Source organism: Zootoca vivipara, chromosome 12, assembly GCF_965207765.1.
Source record: "Zootoca vivipara chromosome 12, rZooViv2.hap1.1, whole genome shotgun sequence".
NCBI lineage: Eukaryota > Metazoa > Chordata > Lepidosauria > Squamata > Lacertidae > Zootoca > Zootoca vivipara.
Window position 1 is genome coordinate 48,265,386 of NC_142595.1, and position 17,230 is coordinate 48,282,615.

Here is a 17,230-nt window from a genome sequence, read left to right on the forward strand (position 1 = left end):
GCCTCGGCCCCGTCTTTCCCCCTCGCCTCACCTCTTCACAGTGGGATCCAGGTCGGCCAGGCATTCAAGGACTGTGGACCGGTGCCTCTGAACGGCACTGTTCTCTTCTTGCAGTAATTTCTGCAAAGATGTTAGAGCCACGTATCTAAAGGGAACAAGATTCCCCCCGACAAGAAGGGGGGGGGAAATCACGTCTTGAGAGGGAGAAGAAGAGGAGAGAGCTTAATCCATTTACATCCTGTCTTTCCTCCCAGGCCCTCGAGGCTATCCTTTGCCCTTGCTGTTTTATCCTCACAACAACCCTGCGAGGTGGGATAGGCTGAGAGAAGGGCTTCTTTATTTGTAATCATCCTCTCATAGATTTTACCTATCATTCCTTGTTTAGTTTTTTCCATTTGTTTATATAGTTCCTCTATTGGCTCGTCTAATCTCATATTTCCTATCTCTTGGGCTTTAAGAATTTTATTATATAACCCTCCAATTTTAACCAGTATTGGTTACCTATGTTCTCTGTTACTTCCTGCAGTGACTCTCCTCTATACCAGGCATCCCAAACTTTGGCCCTCCAGATGTTTTGGACTACAATTCCCGTCATCCCTGACCACTGGTCCTCTTAGCTAGGGATCATGGGAATTGTAGGCCCAAACATCTGGAGGGCCGCAGTTTGGGGATGCCTGCTCTATACATATCTTGGACTATGTGAGATCCCTTAGCACTAAGAATTTTCCACCATTTGGGGTCGTCTATTGCCTTGTATATGCTTTCTAAGGGTGCCCACAGAGAGATCCTTTTTAACCATATAGGTTGCCATCTCCTCCCTATGCCTAATGCCAATTTCCTGGGTCCTATTGCAGATTGCAGATCTTCCTTTACATTATTTGTGAAGATTCCAAATCTTCCTGCACCGTTGTTGGCCTCATCCTCGAATCTGATCCACTTTTGTTTATTTTTCGCTCCAATTTCTAGTAAAGTTTTTAATTGGACGGCTTCATAGGAATTATAAATGTTGGGGAGGCCCCCACCCTAATTCTGATTTGTGGTTATACACAAACCTCTTTTGTGTCCTTGATTTGTTTACTTCCGAATATCCATTGTCTTATCTCACCATTCCATTGTTCCAATTGCTGTTTTTTCATCCCTAGTGGGATGGCTTGGAAAAGATAACTTAGCTTGGGGACCCAGAACATTTTAGTATTATATTATACAGCACTGTGAACAAGCCGGGGGGGGGGAAGGCTGAGAGAAGGGCGACGGATGCTTCATGGCCGAGCGGGAATTTGAACCCTGGTCTCCCAGGCCCCTAGTCTGCCCCTCTAACCAGGCACAAAGAAGACCGCCCGCAGCCAATCTTCAAGGAAGTCGGAAACCTTTCTCCTCCTTTCGCTTCAAGATGGAAAGGGGACACTGCCGGGTGGGAGACAAGGGGGGAAACGGGTGACTATGGCACGGGCAGCCAAAATGGCGGCTGGCGAGGCCCGAAAACAACCTCTGTCGGGGCGGCCGGGAGATCTAAGCAAATCTGAATTAAGCGTGTGGCAAATTAATTTCACGCACTGTTTCACCGGTAAAGAAAAGAAGCACCGCGTCCCTCAGGATGCATTTTAATAGGCCGAGTTATCGCGCAGCTGCTTCCCAGGCGGCGTGGAAAAGGGGTGGCTGCCTTGTCTCGAGGGCGGGGGGAGATATTTGAGGAATCGCCTCCGTCCCTTGGTTTCCCTCGACCGTGAGGCCATTGGGAGCGGCTTATGAGGGAACCCGAGGGTCTCTGGGCACGTTCCCTCTCCCAGACCAGCGTCTACAGAACGGGCCTCAAAGAATTAGGAGAAGGGGCGGATCATGAAGGGGCAACAAGGGATCTTGAGGATTGAGGAAGGCATGTTGTGACAATGCAGCCCTATGCGCTGTGGGGCGGGGGGCAGAGCATCGGACCAGGACCTGGGAGACTAGGGTTCAAAAATCTGCTTGAGGCCCATGTTTGCAGGCACCATCTTCCAACATCCTACCCTCTTCTCGGATTTCAGTGGTCCCAAGCTGGAGAAGAAGATGTCAGACCACAGAATCGAAGAATCGTAAAGGGGACCCGAGGGTCATCTAGTCCAACCCCCTGCGACGCAGGAATCTTGACTAGATCCTGCATGGCAGGTGCCCTTCCAAGCTCTGCTTAAAAAACCTCTGTAGGAACCAAGCGCCATGCTTTAAAAGGAGCCAGGGTAAAAAAGTGTTATAAGGAGACTCGGCCCCAAAATTTATTTTCAAAATTTCCAACAGGAAAATTTCAGGTGATTGTTGGGCCGCCGTTTCCCCACAGCGCTGTCTGGGTCATTCCACTGCTTCGCTTGTTTCGTTGGGGTTTTGTACCTGATATTCCGATCCTTGTTAAGGAGAAATCGCCCGAGGATATTTATAGCGAGAACCTGGGTGTGGAAAAGAGAAGGGTCCTTAATTTCCAAAATGTACCATTTGTATGAGCTGAGGGGGCAGAGGAAGAACGGAAAAAGCCTCAGAACAAGCAGAGAGGAACAGGAAAAATGACACACACACACCCCCTCGATTCTAGCTTGAGATATCTGGGCGGAGGCGACTTGAGGATGTGAAAGATTTGGGGGTCTGGGGGCCGCATTCCCTCAAAAGCAACCTTTCAGTGGCCACAAACCGGAGGCAGAAAGTGGGCAAAACTGGCTAGAACAACAGATACAGGTCTTATCCTGGTACAGGTTGCACTCAAGCCACACAAATCTCAAAGGTTTCTGGAAACAGGCACACAGACCCCAAAAGACCTCTCCATTTTCTTTCCAAGCAAGCGAGAGTTATCATTGCGGTTCTGCAGCCAGGCAGAACTACCCGAGGATGGTGTGTGGCTTGCGGAGAGGACTCCTGGGGCCAAACGGACAGGTCTGGGGGGCCACTTTGATATCAGGGGTCTGAGGTTCCCCACCCCCTAGAGCAGTGATGGGCAACCTTTTGAGCTTGGTGTGTCAAAATTTGCCAAAGAACCGAGCATAACTCGTGTGGTGTGTCACTTTGAGAAAAAAAAAACATAATTTCACGGTATTTATAGCTTAAATAACAAAAATGTATAATTGTAACTGTATTTAATAAACCAAAAACTAATTATTTAACCAAACCAAACCAAAAAACCCTTATTTATCACAAAGTGCCCAGAGTTGTTGAGCTTTTGGGGGGGAGCTGGTGACCAAAGTTTTGGAGGTTTTTTTGGGGGGGGTGCAAAAGTTGCTTTGCTTTTGGGGGGGGATGCCCCAAAGCTGCTGCAATATTGGGGGGGGGAAGAGAACAGAATAATACCTTCGCTGGAACTAACACGCAGCACCGACATAGTCTGCCAAAGTGCCAAAAAACCAGCACAGAACGGGTTAAAAAATGAACGCTGTTACACCCAATCTCTGGCTACCAGCAACAACAACAACAAAAAAGAATCCGGGTTTTAATAGCGGAGACAAGCTGTAGGAGGAGCGGGATAACAAATTGGGGGGGGGGACACACACAACAACAGCAGCGCAAATGGGCCGATGGGGCGCGTGCCAGCAGTGAGGGCTCTGCGTGTCACATCTGACACACGTGTCATAGGTTCGCCATCACTGCCCTAGGGGAACGCAAGACAGTTTTGATAGTACGGGGGGGTCTAAAGACAGGAAGCGCCATCATGGCACCAGGAGGCGCCCAGAATATTCCATTCGCACCCAAATAACCCGACAGCCTCCCAAAAGATTTGGGCGCAAGAGGAGCCAAGCAAGGTGCAGGATCATCCCAGTCCACCTGCCCCGTACGAATCCGCCATACCCGCAGGCCGCTGGTCGAGCGCACACCCATGATGGTCAGCACTGTCTCGTACAAGATGGCGTTGCCCACGTTCCGCGTCGTCTCCGTGTTGGTGGCCACCTGGGAAGAAGCGGGGGGGGGGGGGTTGGCCGGCCTTGCTGGCTTTTGGCTTGGGACGTTCCCCTGCCCCGCTCTCCCTCTGCAGGCCTTCACCTTGGTCTCTTCCTTCCTCTTCATTGGCGGCAACCGCACACACACACACCCCAAAATGGCACAGCCTTTGCTAACAAAGGGTTCTAGGTCATGCAATCCAGACCAGGCCTAGGAAAGTTTTAATCGAAACGGGGAGGCTAAATGGACCCCCCACCCCCACCCCGGTTTTGTTCATGGTGAAGCGAACTCTGTTCTCCAGAGTCCTCTAAATGTCTCCGTCCTTCGCCCAGGGCCCTCTTTCCAGCGCCAGCAACAACCGTTGGGCTCACCTGAGCCAAGGAATCGTTCATGGCGTCGCTGGCGTCTTCGTTGTCCTTCCCCAGAATCCTTAGCAGCCGCAGGATCTGTACCTGGGTGGAGGGATGTTTTCAGGGAGGTGAGGAGGGAGTAGAGAAGAGGAGGTGACTTTAAAAGGAGGCAAAGAATCAGTCGCTGAGCAGCCAAACTCGCCACCCTTCTGGTCACGGGTTCGTGATAAGCCCGGCCACATTTTATTGTCTCACCCCATTTGTATCTCACCTTTGCTCCCACGAGCTCGAGGCGCCCTTCTCTCCCTCCCCATTTTATCCTCACAACAACCCTGTGAGGTAGGCTAGGCTGAGGCACTGTGATGGGTCAAGGCCACCTGGCAAGTTGAGTCACGATTTGAACTCTGGTCTCCCAGCATCTGAACCACTAACCCACACTGGCTCAAGGCTACAGCGCCTGGTATTCCCAGGTGGTCTCCCATCCAAGTGTTCACCAGGCCTGACCCTGCTTAGCTTCCAAGATCATTCGAGATCGGGGGTGTCTGAGCTCATACAGACATCTCCCCATTTACGGGGGGCGGGCGCGTTACGTTCCCGCGTACCACGTGTATACGTGACACAGCATCTAAAAAGCATGTAAACCTCTGCCAGAAATCCACCACAATTGCTCCCTCCAAAGCTCCTTTCTCAAACCCAAACAGCCCTCCGAGGTCAGTGCAAAGGCTTCTGGGATTGCAGTTGCAAAGGCTTCTGGGATTGCTAGCTGTTTCCCTGCTCCTTTGCCGAAGACCTTCCTTTTTCAACCAACTTTTAAGTGGAGTTAAAAAGATTTTTTAAAAGGTCCCAGCCTGGTACCTGTATTGGATTTGAAATTGTTTTTATACCTGTTTTTTTATTTAAAAAACCGTTCAGTGTTTGTGCGGTTTAAACTCTCTCCGGGAAGCAATTCTTAAATGCATCCCAGCTTCTCTTGAATTGCGGAAAGAAAGGCGAGACAGAAGCTCAGGGGAAGAGGGGAGGTTGGCGGGGACGAGCTCCTTTTACCTGCAGGAAAGGGTTGCTGATTCCCGAGATGCTGTGTTCCGGAGTGTAGCCGGCAACCACCAGGTTACGCAGCAGCCCCACCAACTGAGGCACAAACTGGAAGGAAACAAAAGAAAAGGAAAGCATGCTCCCATGTAAGGGTGTTTAGGAGGGCACCCTCTGTTTTGGGGGGGGGTTGGGGAACATTATTACCCCCCCCAAAAAAAATTATTTATTTGATTTTACATATTAAAATTTACAGTCATACCACAACACCTTCCGAAAATGCAAGATTCCCACGAATCTTTGGGCTTCCCTCCTTCCCCTCCCTGGGTTCTGTTGTTAATCCTTTTCTACTGCATCTTTTATAATGATCCAAATTATTTTCTCCCCCTCCATGTATCCGTAGTTCTCGTTACATTACAACTGTTATTGCAATCCCGCTAACAATTTTTAACTGTTTAAAGTGGCCTCCAAGGCAAATTATAAATTACCCCCATTCCTTATTAAAGATTTGGGCTTTTCTGTTCCCTTGGGGGATATTTTTTTACCCCGAGGGCCGCATTCCCTCTTGGGCAACTGCCCGAGGGCCGCATGCCACTGATGGGCGGAGCCAGAGGCAAACGTGGGTGGAGCAAGACATGCAAATTTGACCTTTCTGCAGTAGGCTAGCTTCCACACACACACTTTCCTATCTCCCATCCAGGCAAGTGAGAGTCATCCTCAAAATTTCAAGGATATGCTCCAGCCAGAAAGATGAGAGAAGGGGGCAAAGCAAGGCTGGGAAGGGGCGTGGCCTGAGGGCGAAGGGGTGTGGCTTAGGAGGGGGTGTGGCTCGCGGAGAATCTCAAGGGTCAGGTCCTTCTTCGGTTTGTTGCATGTTCTGGCCTGCCATGGCCCATCCTCATTTCCTGGTAGACGCCAAACCAGTCCTGCTGTGTGGGTCTTGAACCCAGGACTCAATACATCCAAGGCACAGGCTCCTTTAGCATCAGCTTGCCCTCCCCCACCCTCTCCTGCTCAAAAGGCACGTGGTCCTTACGCGTTAACTGCAAAGGATGCTGGGAGAGGTGCCGAGCTCACCTTGCAGAAGCGGTCCAGGGCTTGCGGGCTTCGTTCGCACATCTCTGAGATCAGCATGACTGCCCCGTGGAGGATGCCTGGGGGGAGAGAGAGACAGGTAGGCCAGGTGCGGATCCTGCCCTGACTTCCTAAGTCCTGTCCCTTACCTTCCCAAGTCCCAGGCCCACCAAGGCTCCCCAGATCCCAGTTTCTCTGCACCGCCTCAATATGACAGGAGAACAGCGCTTTCTTGAGATCTCCTTCAAATCGCTCCTTGAGATCCACTTCTCTGGCAAAAAGTCCCTCCTGGGCCCCTCCAGGCCTCGTCTTACCTTCCTAAGGGGTGTACTCATCCAAATGATACAAAGAGTAAAAGGTAAAGGGACCCCTGACCATTAGGTCCAGTCGTGACCGACTCTGGGGTTGCGGCGCTCATTCTGCATTATTGGCCGAGGGAGCCAGGTCATGTGGTATCGCTGGTATAGCTTCCAGGTCATGTGGCCAGCATGACAAAGCCGCTTCTGGCGAAACAGAGCAGCGCACAGAAACGCCGTTTACCTTCCCGCTGGAGCGGTACCTATTTATCTACTTGCACTTTGACGTGCTTTTGAACTGCTAGGTTGGCAGGAGCTGGGACCGAGCAACGGGAGCTCACCCCGTTGCGGGGATTCGAACCTTCTGATCAGCAAGCCCTAGGCTCCGTGGTTTAACCCACAGCGCCACCTGCGTCCCTGGTCATACAAAGAGCAGCCCTACTGAAATCAACGGATCTAACTTATATCGATCTATTTCGGCGGGCTCACCGTGAGCAAAATTGAGTCGAATGCATCCCTGAACATTCACCATCAAACACCCCTGAAGAGAATCTCCCCCCGCCAACCCACATCGCAGCAATCCTTCTCTTTGGCAACGGAGCGTTCTGAGCAACCGAAGGATATCCAAGCACGTATGAGCTGGAACTTATTTATTTATTTGTAGCTTTATCCCCCAGCCCTAAACTCTTCATCAGAAAAAAAAAAGCCCCTCCGGAATGGCTTATGCAGTGTCCAGTAATAAAATGCTCCCTGCCTTCAGCCTTATAATTTAAGAGGCACGACACAAAAGGAAAAGTGCTTGGGAGGTAGAAGGAGAAAAGCAAACTCAGGCACTAGCTACAAAGTTATTACAAGAGCCCTTTCTGAAAGGTTCCCAGCAGCTTCCTTTCCGGCCAATGGACAGGGCCAGGGTGGTCGCCCACATGAGTGGCAGATGAAGATGATGGAGTATATGGAATTGGCTGAGATGACCGGAAGAATCCGCAACCGGGGAGAAGAAGCGACAGAAGAAGAATGGAAAGATTTTAAATTGTATTTAAAAAAATATGCTAAAGTTGTTTATTAAGACCAGATATAGGATATAAAGAAGCTGTGGAATTAGAGATTAAGTAAATTAGATAGATGTACAATAATTTCAGAAACTGTTATTAAAATGTTTTGGAAATTGCTAAATTTTAAAATGGCAAGGATGCGTAGTGGGTGGGAACCCGAGGAGGTCCCTATAGTCAATGTGAAAAGATCAGGATTAGGTATCTAAATTTTGTGTTTTCCTTTTCTTTCTTTTTTTATACCTTTGTTACATTCTTGTATTGTTTTGTATTATTGTATTATTTTTCATTATTGTAAATCCAATAAAAATGTAATATAAAAAAAGGATGGTTGCCCACTGGCCATGACGGGGAGGGAGAACAGGCCTCCCAGTATCCCCAGCCGAAGAGACAAAGGCACTTACCGGTATTTTGTTCAGTCAACAGCTGTTCGCCGAGTGGAGTGAACACGTCTATAAGATCGGGCACCTTCCGGACAACGTGTACAGCACAGACCACGGCCTAGAAGTGGAGGCAGAGAGCAAAGGATGATGGGGGGTGGGGCGGGGTCCCCTTGCGTCCCACAGAACTGCCTTGCAGGCACGAAGAGTGGCTGCATCTTTGGAATCTCTGCTTTATAAAGAAAAAAATCCCAGCTGCGTGGTCTCACCTTCCTTCGCACGGAGGGCTGGCCAACCCTGGCGAGCTGCTCCACTTCGCCGGCCAGATCCCGGAACATGGCCACCGACCCCAGGGAGCCCAGGGTGCTCAGAGCTAAGCCCTGCACCCAGGCAGTGGGGTGCAGGAGGTCGCTAAGGAGGGCAAACGAAAGTGAGGTGAATCTCAACTATTCACATCCCCTGCCCAAACAGCTTCCTTCAGGCACACATCTCCCACCTCCCGTATTTTCCTTCCTACTCAACTCCCAAGTTCAACCCTCAAGACCTACCGATAGCCGCCATCTTTAACCAGCAGGAAAGGCTGGTGTTTTCAAAGACTTTTAAGCGGCCATATTCTAGCTGATATCCCAACATTGCATTTCAAGGAACCCCCAGCAACCCAGTTCCCTTGTCTTTTCCCAAGCCTTAAGAGTTGTTTTGAGAGTGGAACAGACAGAAGGCGGCAGACTCTCCTTCCTTGGAGGTTTTTAAGCAGAGTTTGGGTGGCCACCTGTCAGGGGTTCCTTAGCTGTGATTCTTGCGTTGCAAGGGGTTGGACTAGATGGCCCTTGAGGGTCCCTTCCAGCTCCACACTTCTGTGATTCTGATTCTCAGCCTCCGTTCTTTCAGAGCCCATAGCGCAGGTCCCTTCCCCTCCTCAGAAATCCCCCAATCTTCCAACTAGATTCCTAGGATCTTCACTGGAAGCACACCTGAATTGCCCACACACCCAAATACCAGGTCGGTACCTGTACATTTAAGGTGCTAGGACAGCACTTCAAACAACAAAGCCTTCCCCTGGAATTATGGGGACTGTAGTTTGCTAAGGTTGCTATCCCCCCCCCCCCGAGCTAAAATTCCCAGACTAGGGTTGCCATTCGTCTGGAATTTCCCAGACATGTCCGGGTTTCTAATGATGAAATTAGAGTCCCGGGGGAATTCTGAAAAATTGGCAAAAGCTCAACAAATTTGAGGTTCATTTCCCCCAAAAAGCTCCACAACGTTTTGGCCAATCCCCCCCCAAAAAAAGTTCAACAACTTTGTGTCCAGGTTTTCTCCTTCTTGAAATAGGGCAACCTTAAGACAGACCGAATGTTCAACCACTCTGAGAACCGTAGCTCTGGAAAAGGAGCAGGTGTCTCCTAAACAGCTCTTTTGGTCCCCTAAAAGAACTACAGTTCCCAGGATCCTTTGGGGGAAAGCCATGACTGAAATGGTATCATAGCACTTTAAATGCATGGTGTGGATGTAACCTTGGTTTCTTTTTTCCCAGTATAACCCTAAATCGGTGGTTTTCAACCAGTGTGCTGTGAGTAAGATGCTGGGCTCACGTTCACCTTTGGCCAGTCTCCAAAGGCTGGGGGCATCCTCTTCCCAGGCCCCCCTGTGGGGCAAAGTGAGGAGGCACCTGCCTTTGGGGCAGGGGCGGCGGCAGCGGCTGCCCAGAGAACCCCCAAAGAGAGGGGAGAAGAGAGAACCAGAAAGAATGTAGTTGGTCAAGGAGGCGTGGATTCAAAAAGGCCGAAAACCTCTGCCGTAAATAATAGGTTTCAGTAGACAAATCGGTCCTTGTCCACTGTGGGGGCAACCACTCTCTCTTTCTGCCCCCTCCCCCACAAGCACCCTTCCAATTTCACCCCTCACTTCTTGATACTATTGGTCAGCAGAAGGTGAGTGTCCTGCTTCTCGTCCAATAGGAGGGCAGCGCCAAGGTAGCCGATCCGCTTTTCGTGGTAACGGTGGGAAGCCATTAGCTTCAAACTCTCCATCTGGGTTCAAGCAAGAATAAGGATAAGGATAAGACATTGATTACACCAGAACTACAACCTTTGATCGATTAAAACCCCAGGCTAAACCCCAGAACTTCTCCCTGCACATTCTACTTGTGGGTGTATCCCACTGGGACATTTAAGGGCCGCCGTTTGGTGGGGATCGGCATTTGGGAATATTAGCAGACGGTTTTTTGAGGAGTAAAGGTAAAGGGTAAAGGGGCCCCTGACCATTAGGTCCAGTCGTGACCGACTCTGGGTTTGCGGCGCTCATCTCGCGTTATTGGCCGAGGGAGCCGGCATACAGCTTCCAGGTCATGTGGCCAGCATGACAAAGCCGCTTCTGGCGAACCAGAGCAGCGCACGGAAACGCCGTTTACCTTCCCGCTGTAGCGGTCCCTATTTATCTACTTGCACTTTGACGTGCTTTTGAACTGCTAAGTTGGCAGGAGCTGGGACCGAACAACGGGAGCTCACCCCGTCGCGGGGATTCGAACCGCCAACCTTCTGATCAGCAAGCCCTAGGCTGTGTGGTTTAACCCACAGCGCCACCCGCGTTTGAGGGGTAGTTGCTTATAAAGCCACTTCATATTAAGAAGCTAAATGGAACCTGGGTTCAAATTCTCACTCGGCCATTAAGCTCACTGACTGACCATCTGTTATCCTAAAACAACCTCGCGCGGTTGCTGCGAGGAAGGTAAGTTGGGGGGTGGGTGGGTGGAGGCGGAACTTAGTACATCAAGAGCTGTATAAATTTTATTAAATAAATAAAACACGCTTAGGGCACTTTTGGAGCACTTTTAACAGGCAAGGTCCCGCCCCCCCCACAAAGAATCATGGGAACTGTAGTTTACCCCTCACAGAGCTACAACCCCCAGTTCCCTTAACGAACTACAGTTCCCCCTGTGGTGTGTGGGTGTATACCTGTCCAAAATGGGCAGGATAGCCCAGAATATGGATGTAGAGCAACTTGGCTAAATTGGAGGCGCGGGTGTCGGGCTCGTCTCCCCGAAAGGCCCCCCGGATCTTGGCGCTTTCTCGTTGGACCAGCTCCCGCTCCTCCGCCTGGGTCCGTGCACTCCGTATTGTCCGGATCAGGACTGGCAATGTGAGAGGTGCTTCCGGCATCCTGGAGGGGAAGAGCAGAACAACATTTTGGGGGGGGGGTGGCTTTGGCACATGGCACCCGCTGTCAACTTTCTCTCTTTTTTTGCGGGAAATTCCATTATTCAGCGCCCTTGCTTTCATATCCAGGAGTTGACAGCCCCATAGTATTCCTTATCTTCAAATCCGGGAGTTGACAGCTATGCGCAGGAACCTCAACTCTTACTCCCATCCTTCTGCTCCATATTTCAGGGAGCACGTCTGATTGGATATCCTCAAGCCAAGCCCGAAAGACAGGAAGTAACAACAGGTTGCTTCTGAGAATGTGCAGAGGGCCTGTATTCCTTGGGCTCGGACTCAAAGCTTCCTGTTAGGGATGGGTGCCAGCAACCTGCCGCTAGGTCTAAATCGCTTAACGTAAATTAGTTAGCACCCTTTAACGAGTAGCAAAAGGGAAGGTTCCCCCCCCCTCAATACTTTCTTTCCACATTTATGGGGAAGAAGAGGATTAATCCATATTTGCACTGGAAAGTACAGAACTGAATTGATTCCATAAAGTGGCCTTTCCTGCAGACGATTTCCGGATCAGAAATCAAAAGCCCTTTGTGGAGGCTTTAAGCTCAGTCAATATCTTTCTGCCCATCTTGAGTCTCGAATTTCACTCCTGTACCATAAAAAGCACCTGCTTCCCAGCCTCTCCCTACCCCAAAACTGCCCCTTCAGTGTAGAGGCCCTCATAATTGTGAGTTTAAATTGAGCGTAGCCTTTCAGATATTTCAGCAAAACTCTCTCCCCCTCCTCTTTTCCCTTAACCCCCCCCCTTCCACTTTGATGGACAGTTTAAAATGTGCATACTTTGAATGAATCTGCATATCACATGAGCTGCAGGCAAATTTAGTGGGCCCCCAGACACCTCCACGGAACCCAAGGTCCCTCTCTTGCATGTTAGCACCCTTCTTTTGGGATTATCGCCCCTTTATCTTAACTCCCACCAGCACTTAATTTTTCATTCATTCCTTTTCTCTGATCCTCTCCTCACCTGTCCAGAGGTTCACTGCACACAGTTTCTTCTTTGTTTCACGAAACCCGATATTTTGGGGGACACACAGAGGGGCAGCTGGTGCCCCCTCTATCCTCCCCTTCTGCTTAGTCAACTTATTGCATTTCCGGACAACAGTCTGTAAACCAGCCAGGTAAACTCACCTGAACTTCTGCGGCTACCTGGACCCAGGGGCGCCCTCTGCTGGCCAGTCCCAGAAAGGGAATTTTCCAGTCGGATCCTTTTTTGTTTGTTTGTTTAGGGCAGAGTTAAAGGTAAAGGGACCCCTGACCAGTAGGTCCAGTCGCGGACGACTCTGGGGTTGCAGCGCTCATTTGGCGTACAGCTTCTGGGTCATGTGGCCAGCATGACTAAGCCACTTCTAGCGAACCAGAGCAGCGCACGGAAACGCTGTTTACCTTCCCGCCGGAGCGGTACCTATTTATCTACTTGAACCGTCGATCTTCTGATCGGCAAGCCCTAGGCTCTGTGGTTTAGACCACAGTGCCACCCGCGTCCCCAGGGCAGAGTTAGCCGAAGTTTAAAGCTATTTCAGGAGGGATACACAAAATTGTGTCACGTGAACCTTATCCATTGCTTCTCACTGTGCATTTTGCCATAGCTTTCCTTACTGCAAGAAGTTTTTGTTTTGTGATTAAAAAAGCAGTTTGTTGTGCAAGAGCACCAAACCCACTTGAACTGTGTAACATGACTTTGCTAGTATATGATCGAATTCCATATGCAAAACAGCACCAGTCTGGGAGCAGACCATACCTAATGTTCATATGTAATGATTTATTTTTTAAAAAAGTGTGTAATTTGTTGGGGACCTCTGAAATAAAGGTAAGAGCTAGATTTAAATATTATATATATCATTAAAAAGGCACAGGCAGACTAAAGAATACGATCCAAATCCTGCATAGCTGGCTATGCATAAGAAGCAGATGTGAGCTAGCTGGGTGTACGTTCACAAATACTTGGGAGGATAAAGCTGTCAATTAGCATGACAGCTAGATGCAGACTTTGCCTTCAGAGGAAGGATATTTTTGAGTATCAGACACTGGGGGGAAACTGGGGCCTTTGGTCTGGTCCAGCAAGCTTTTTCTTACATTCTTTGGATGGGCACAAAACCTTATGTTTCAAATGCCCTGCATTCATGGCCTAGGTCCACAACACCTTTAAAACACACCCAGTGTGCATTTAAACCATGTGGCTTCCCCCTGGGAAATCCTGGGAAATGTAGTTTCTTTCTTCTTTTTTGGCGATCACTCGTAGCCGAGTACCGGTAAGATTGTCTTGCATAAACACGGTTTTAACAGTGAGTCCGTGGAGGCCAATTCTTGATCCATACATCCTTCCACAGTGGGGACATTGGTTTCCGGGCAGGAGTTGATCACGGTGTGGATTTGCCAAGCGTGTGGATTTGCCAAGCGTGCCTTCCTCTTAGCATGTTTCTCCCTTGCGTCCTGAGTCTGAGTGTCTTCAAAGCCCATGACACTTTTGGCAAAGGCTGTTCTCCAACTGGAGCGCTTGCAGGCCAGTGTTTCCCAGTTTGTCAGTGTTTATACTACATTTTTAAAAAAGATTTGCCTAAATGTAGTTTACCACTCACTGAGATACAATTCCCAGCACAGCCAGCATACTACAGTTCCCAGGATTCTTTGTGGGGGCAGAAAATCGTGCACTTTAAATGTGCATCAAATGTGCTTTAGATGTGTGGAATGCTCCCATGCTCCCTGCTCTCCCAGCAGAAGCGGCCTTCCACTTCTACACAACAGGCGGAAAGGCAGATGGCTTAATTTCCTCACTCCCTTGCTCCCGGGGGGGGGGGGTCTTCCCTGTTGAAAGCCTGCCTGCCGTGCAGCTGTTAAAAAGGTCACAAGAACCTTGCGAGGCAAAGCCAGCAAAAAAACAGCAGCAGCCCTTTGGCCGTCAAGAGGCTCTGAAGGGTGAAACTGTTGCACTCCTGCCTCGCTGTGGCCCTTCAGTGGGTCTCAGGCCTCCTGGCCTCTGCCCTCCAGGGCTCATAGAATCAAAGAATTGTAGCGTTGGAAGGGACCTCACGGGTCATCTAGTCCAACCCTCCTGCAATGCAGGAATCTTTGCTCAAGCATCCATGACAGGTGGCCATCCAGCCTCTTCTTAGAAACCTCCAACAGACCCTCCAAGTGTCCCTATTTTCCAGGGACGTCCCTGATTTAGGGATGTCGTCCCAGTTTCTGATTTGATCCCGCTTTTCCTTAGGACGTCACTATTTTCATCGGAGACATGTTGGAGGGTATGCTCTAAGGGAGGACAGCCCACCATCTCTTATGGTAGTCTGTTCCACTGTCAAGCAGCTCCTTCGGCTGACACGAGAGAGAGAGAGAGAGAGAGAGAGAGAGAGAGAGAGAGAGAGAGAGAGAGAGAGAGAGAGAGAGAGAGAGAGAGAGAGAGAGAGAGAGAGAAGCCAGCAGAGTCCTCTGTAATTTCTCTCTGTAATGCTTTTAGCCCAGGGGCTTCTACATGAGGCATTATGAGCGCAGCCATAGAGGCGCGGCCAGAGCGTCGCAGCAGGTTAGAGGACTAGACCACGCCCCCCACTTCCTCGGCGACGCTCCCACCAACCACGGACATGGAGCAAACCGCTAGACAGGAACTCCTCCGCTGGGCTTCCGGGTTCGCTGGCCCTTGGCGGAAGCGGCTACTGCCCTCCCATGGAGAAATCCGGGATTTCAACGTTTGTGCATCGGGCTTTCCCATTCCCACCCGCCCCACCCGAAACCTCCTTGGCGGAAATAAATAGTTCCGGCTCTTTGGGGTTCCCCCCCCTCCTGCGCGTCTGAAGGCGGCTTCCTGCCTGGGTCGGCGCGGAGCTTGTGCGTGCAACTGTGCTCTGGGTCAGACGGGGGGAGGGGCGCGCGAGGGGGGGGAGGAAACGGGCATGCCGAGCTGCCTTTGCTGCTGCTACAACCTGGAGTGGGGTTTTATTTGGGGAGCGGCTGCAAAGCCTCCCCGCCCAGACTCAGGGCTTGCAATACTGGCGGTGGGCTACACTGCAGGGCTGTTGTGCGCTTACCTCTTGGCAGGGCCGTGTTCCGCAAGGCCGAGGCCCGGGGCTCCCTGCTCCTGTGTTCAGCCGAGTGATCGGAGGGCGCCCAGCCGGCTGCCTTGCCCCCTCTTGAAGGGAGTGAAGCAATAGGCGGCAGGAAGCAGCCTGGGGTAAAAGTAGGCAGGTTGGCCCATAGGAAAAATTGCCTCAAAATCCGTATTAGGGCAATGCCTTCATTAAACCAACCAAAATCTTCTGGTTTTTAGTTCTTATTTTGTGGTCTCTACAGCCACAGCAGGTTGTGCTGCAACCTTCCGAGTTTGACCTCATCCCCAAAGGTACCCCCCCTCCCCAAACTTGCCCCAGTTTTATTTTTATTTTTATACCATCTTCAGGTGAAAGGCGGTAGATGGAATGCTCTCCCCAGGGAGGCTAGTCTGGTACCTTCGTTACATATCTTTCTGCACCAGGCAAAAGCGTTCCTCTCCTCCCAGGCCTTTGGAAAATAAGGAGTCTGGCCTTTAATGTTTCATGGTGTTGCATGTATTGTTTTTGTCTGTCACATCAGGGTGTATTTTTGTGTTTTCAAACTGCAAACCGCCCTGCGATCCTCAGGTGAAAGGCGGTGCAGAAATGTTAATTATAATATGTACCTTTTAAATAATAATAGTGTTGTAACAAAGAGTACCAACGTTCAAGTTGTCCAAACAACCAGAAGAGCAACCAAAGTGATCCAAGATGGAGCGACTCGCCTAGGAGGAAAGACTGCCGCTTTTGCGGTGTGGGGGGGGTGTCATTGAGGGAAAAGGCAAGTAAGAAGTGGATGCGATAGAAGTTTATAGAACTGTGTGTGTTATGTAGAAAGTGGGTAGCTCAAAGTCCATAACACTAGGATTCATGGACATCCATTGAAGCTGAATGTTGGGCAATTCGGGAAAGAATTTAAGTCCTTCATGCAGCACATAGTTAATCTATGGAACTCACTCCCACATGAAGCGGTGTTGGCCCAAACCTGGCTGGCTTTATAAGAGCATTCCACAAATTCACAGAGGGGGGGGGGAGCTACTGATGGCTACTAGCCATGCTGGCTATGTTCTGCCTCCGTGCCAGTTGCTGGAAACTGCAGGAGAGGAGAGGGTTCTTCTGCATGGGTCCTGCTTGCAGATTTCACTGATTTGATTGATGAATGGATTGAATTTATATGCTGCTTTCCATTCATATGAATCCCAAAGCGGCTTCCTAACAATAAATAACAGTGACGTAATAGAACATTGCAAGCACAGTATGACATTACGGATTTGTGGGGACCCTCTTGGGGTGGAATGCTGGAAGCCCCTGCACCCTAGGGTTCAGGTTGGAGATAAGCTTCAATAAAACCATGTATCATAAAGACACCAGAGTCTCTGCTGTGCCTCAAAAGTTCAAAAGGAAACACCGACTCTGATAAGCATGCCTGGTGCTCCTGGAATCTCACACCACTCAAGAGATTGGGGTGGTGCGTAATTAAAATATATTCCTGTGATCACTACACATGGTATAGCTCCCCCAAATGAAATACTCTTCCGTTTCCAAGCTTTTTTATTAATATATTTTTATTAAATTATTTTTTTTCCTGCAAGACTTATTTAATGTTTTGTTTGTCAATCCCAAAGACACGAAATAAGAAATATCCAGTCAAAAAGGCAAACCAGGAAGAAGAGGGAGAGAGGGCAGGGTAGGGAAGGGAAGTCTTCGGATCAAGGCCGGAGCAAAGCACTGGAGGAGACGGGGTGGGTGGGGGCAGGCGGTAGAAAACTGTAGGGAAGGGATTTTTTTTCCTGTTTTTTGTTTTTTTTGTCGGCTATACAGACATTCTCAGTATACACAGCACGCAGCAAAGGATCAGTCGCTTCCTCATGCAGAATCCAGGGAGGGGCTGAGCGGGAGATTCCTTGCGGAGGACACCCCCAAAAATACACTAGAG

General features: G+C 49.9%; 1 protein-coding gene across 2 annotated transcripts in view; it reads right to left on the bottom strand.

Moving 5' to 3' along the window:
• The window catches only part of AP1G2 (adaptor related protein complex 1 subunit gamma 2), a 26,336-nt gene extending 10,553 nt beyond the window's left edge, over nucleotides 1-15,783 (bottom strand). The window contains exons 1-11 of one of the 2 annotated variants that reach the window (XM_088656249.1): nucleotides 15,295-15,783; nucleotides 11,018-11,222; nucleotides 9,969-10,093; nucleotides 8,336-8,477; nucleotides 8,091-8,187; nucleotides 6,345-6,421; nucleotides 5,283-5,378; nucleotides 4,260-4,340; nucleotides 3,799-3,897; nucleotides 2,359-2,414; nucleotides 32-145 (exon numbers count right to left, since the gene is read on the bottom strand). In XM_088656249.1, the coding sequence (XP_088512375.1) occupies nucleotides 32-145; nucleotides 2,359-2,414; nucleotides 3,799-3,897; nucleotides 4,260-4,340; nucleotides 5,283-5,378; nucleotides 6,345-6,421; nucleotides 8,091-8,187; nucleotides 8,336-8,477; nucleotides 9,969-10,093; nucleotides 11,018-11,221 (1,091 nt within the window). In that variant the 5' untranslated portion in view covers nucleotide 11,222; nucleotides 15,295-15,783. Of the gene's footprint in view, nucleotides 1-31; nucleotides 146-2,358; nucleotides 2,415-3,798; nucleotides 3,898-4,259; nucleotides 4,341-5,282; nucleotides 5,379-6,344; nucleotides 6,422-8,090; nucleotides 8,188-8,335; nucleotides 8,478-9,968; nucleotides 10,094-11,017; nucleotides 11,223-12,236; nucleotides 12,413-15,294 lie in introns of those variants that run through there. The other variant, XM_088656248.1, reaches the window with a different exon arrangement.
• Nucleotides 15,784-17,230: the final 1,447 nt, after the last annotated feature.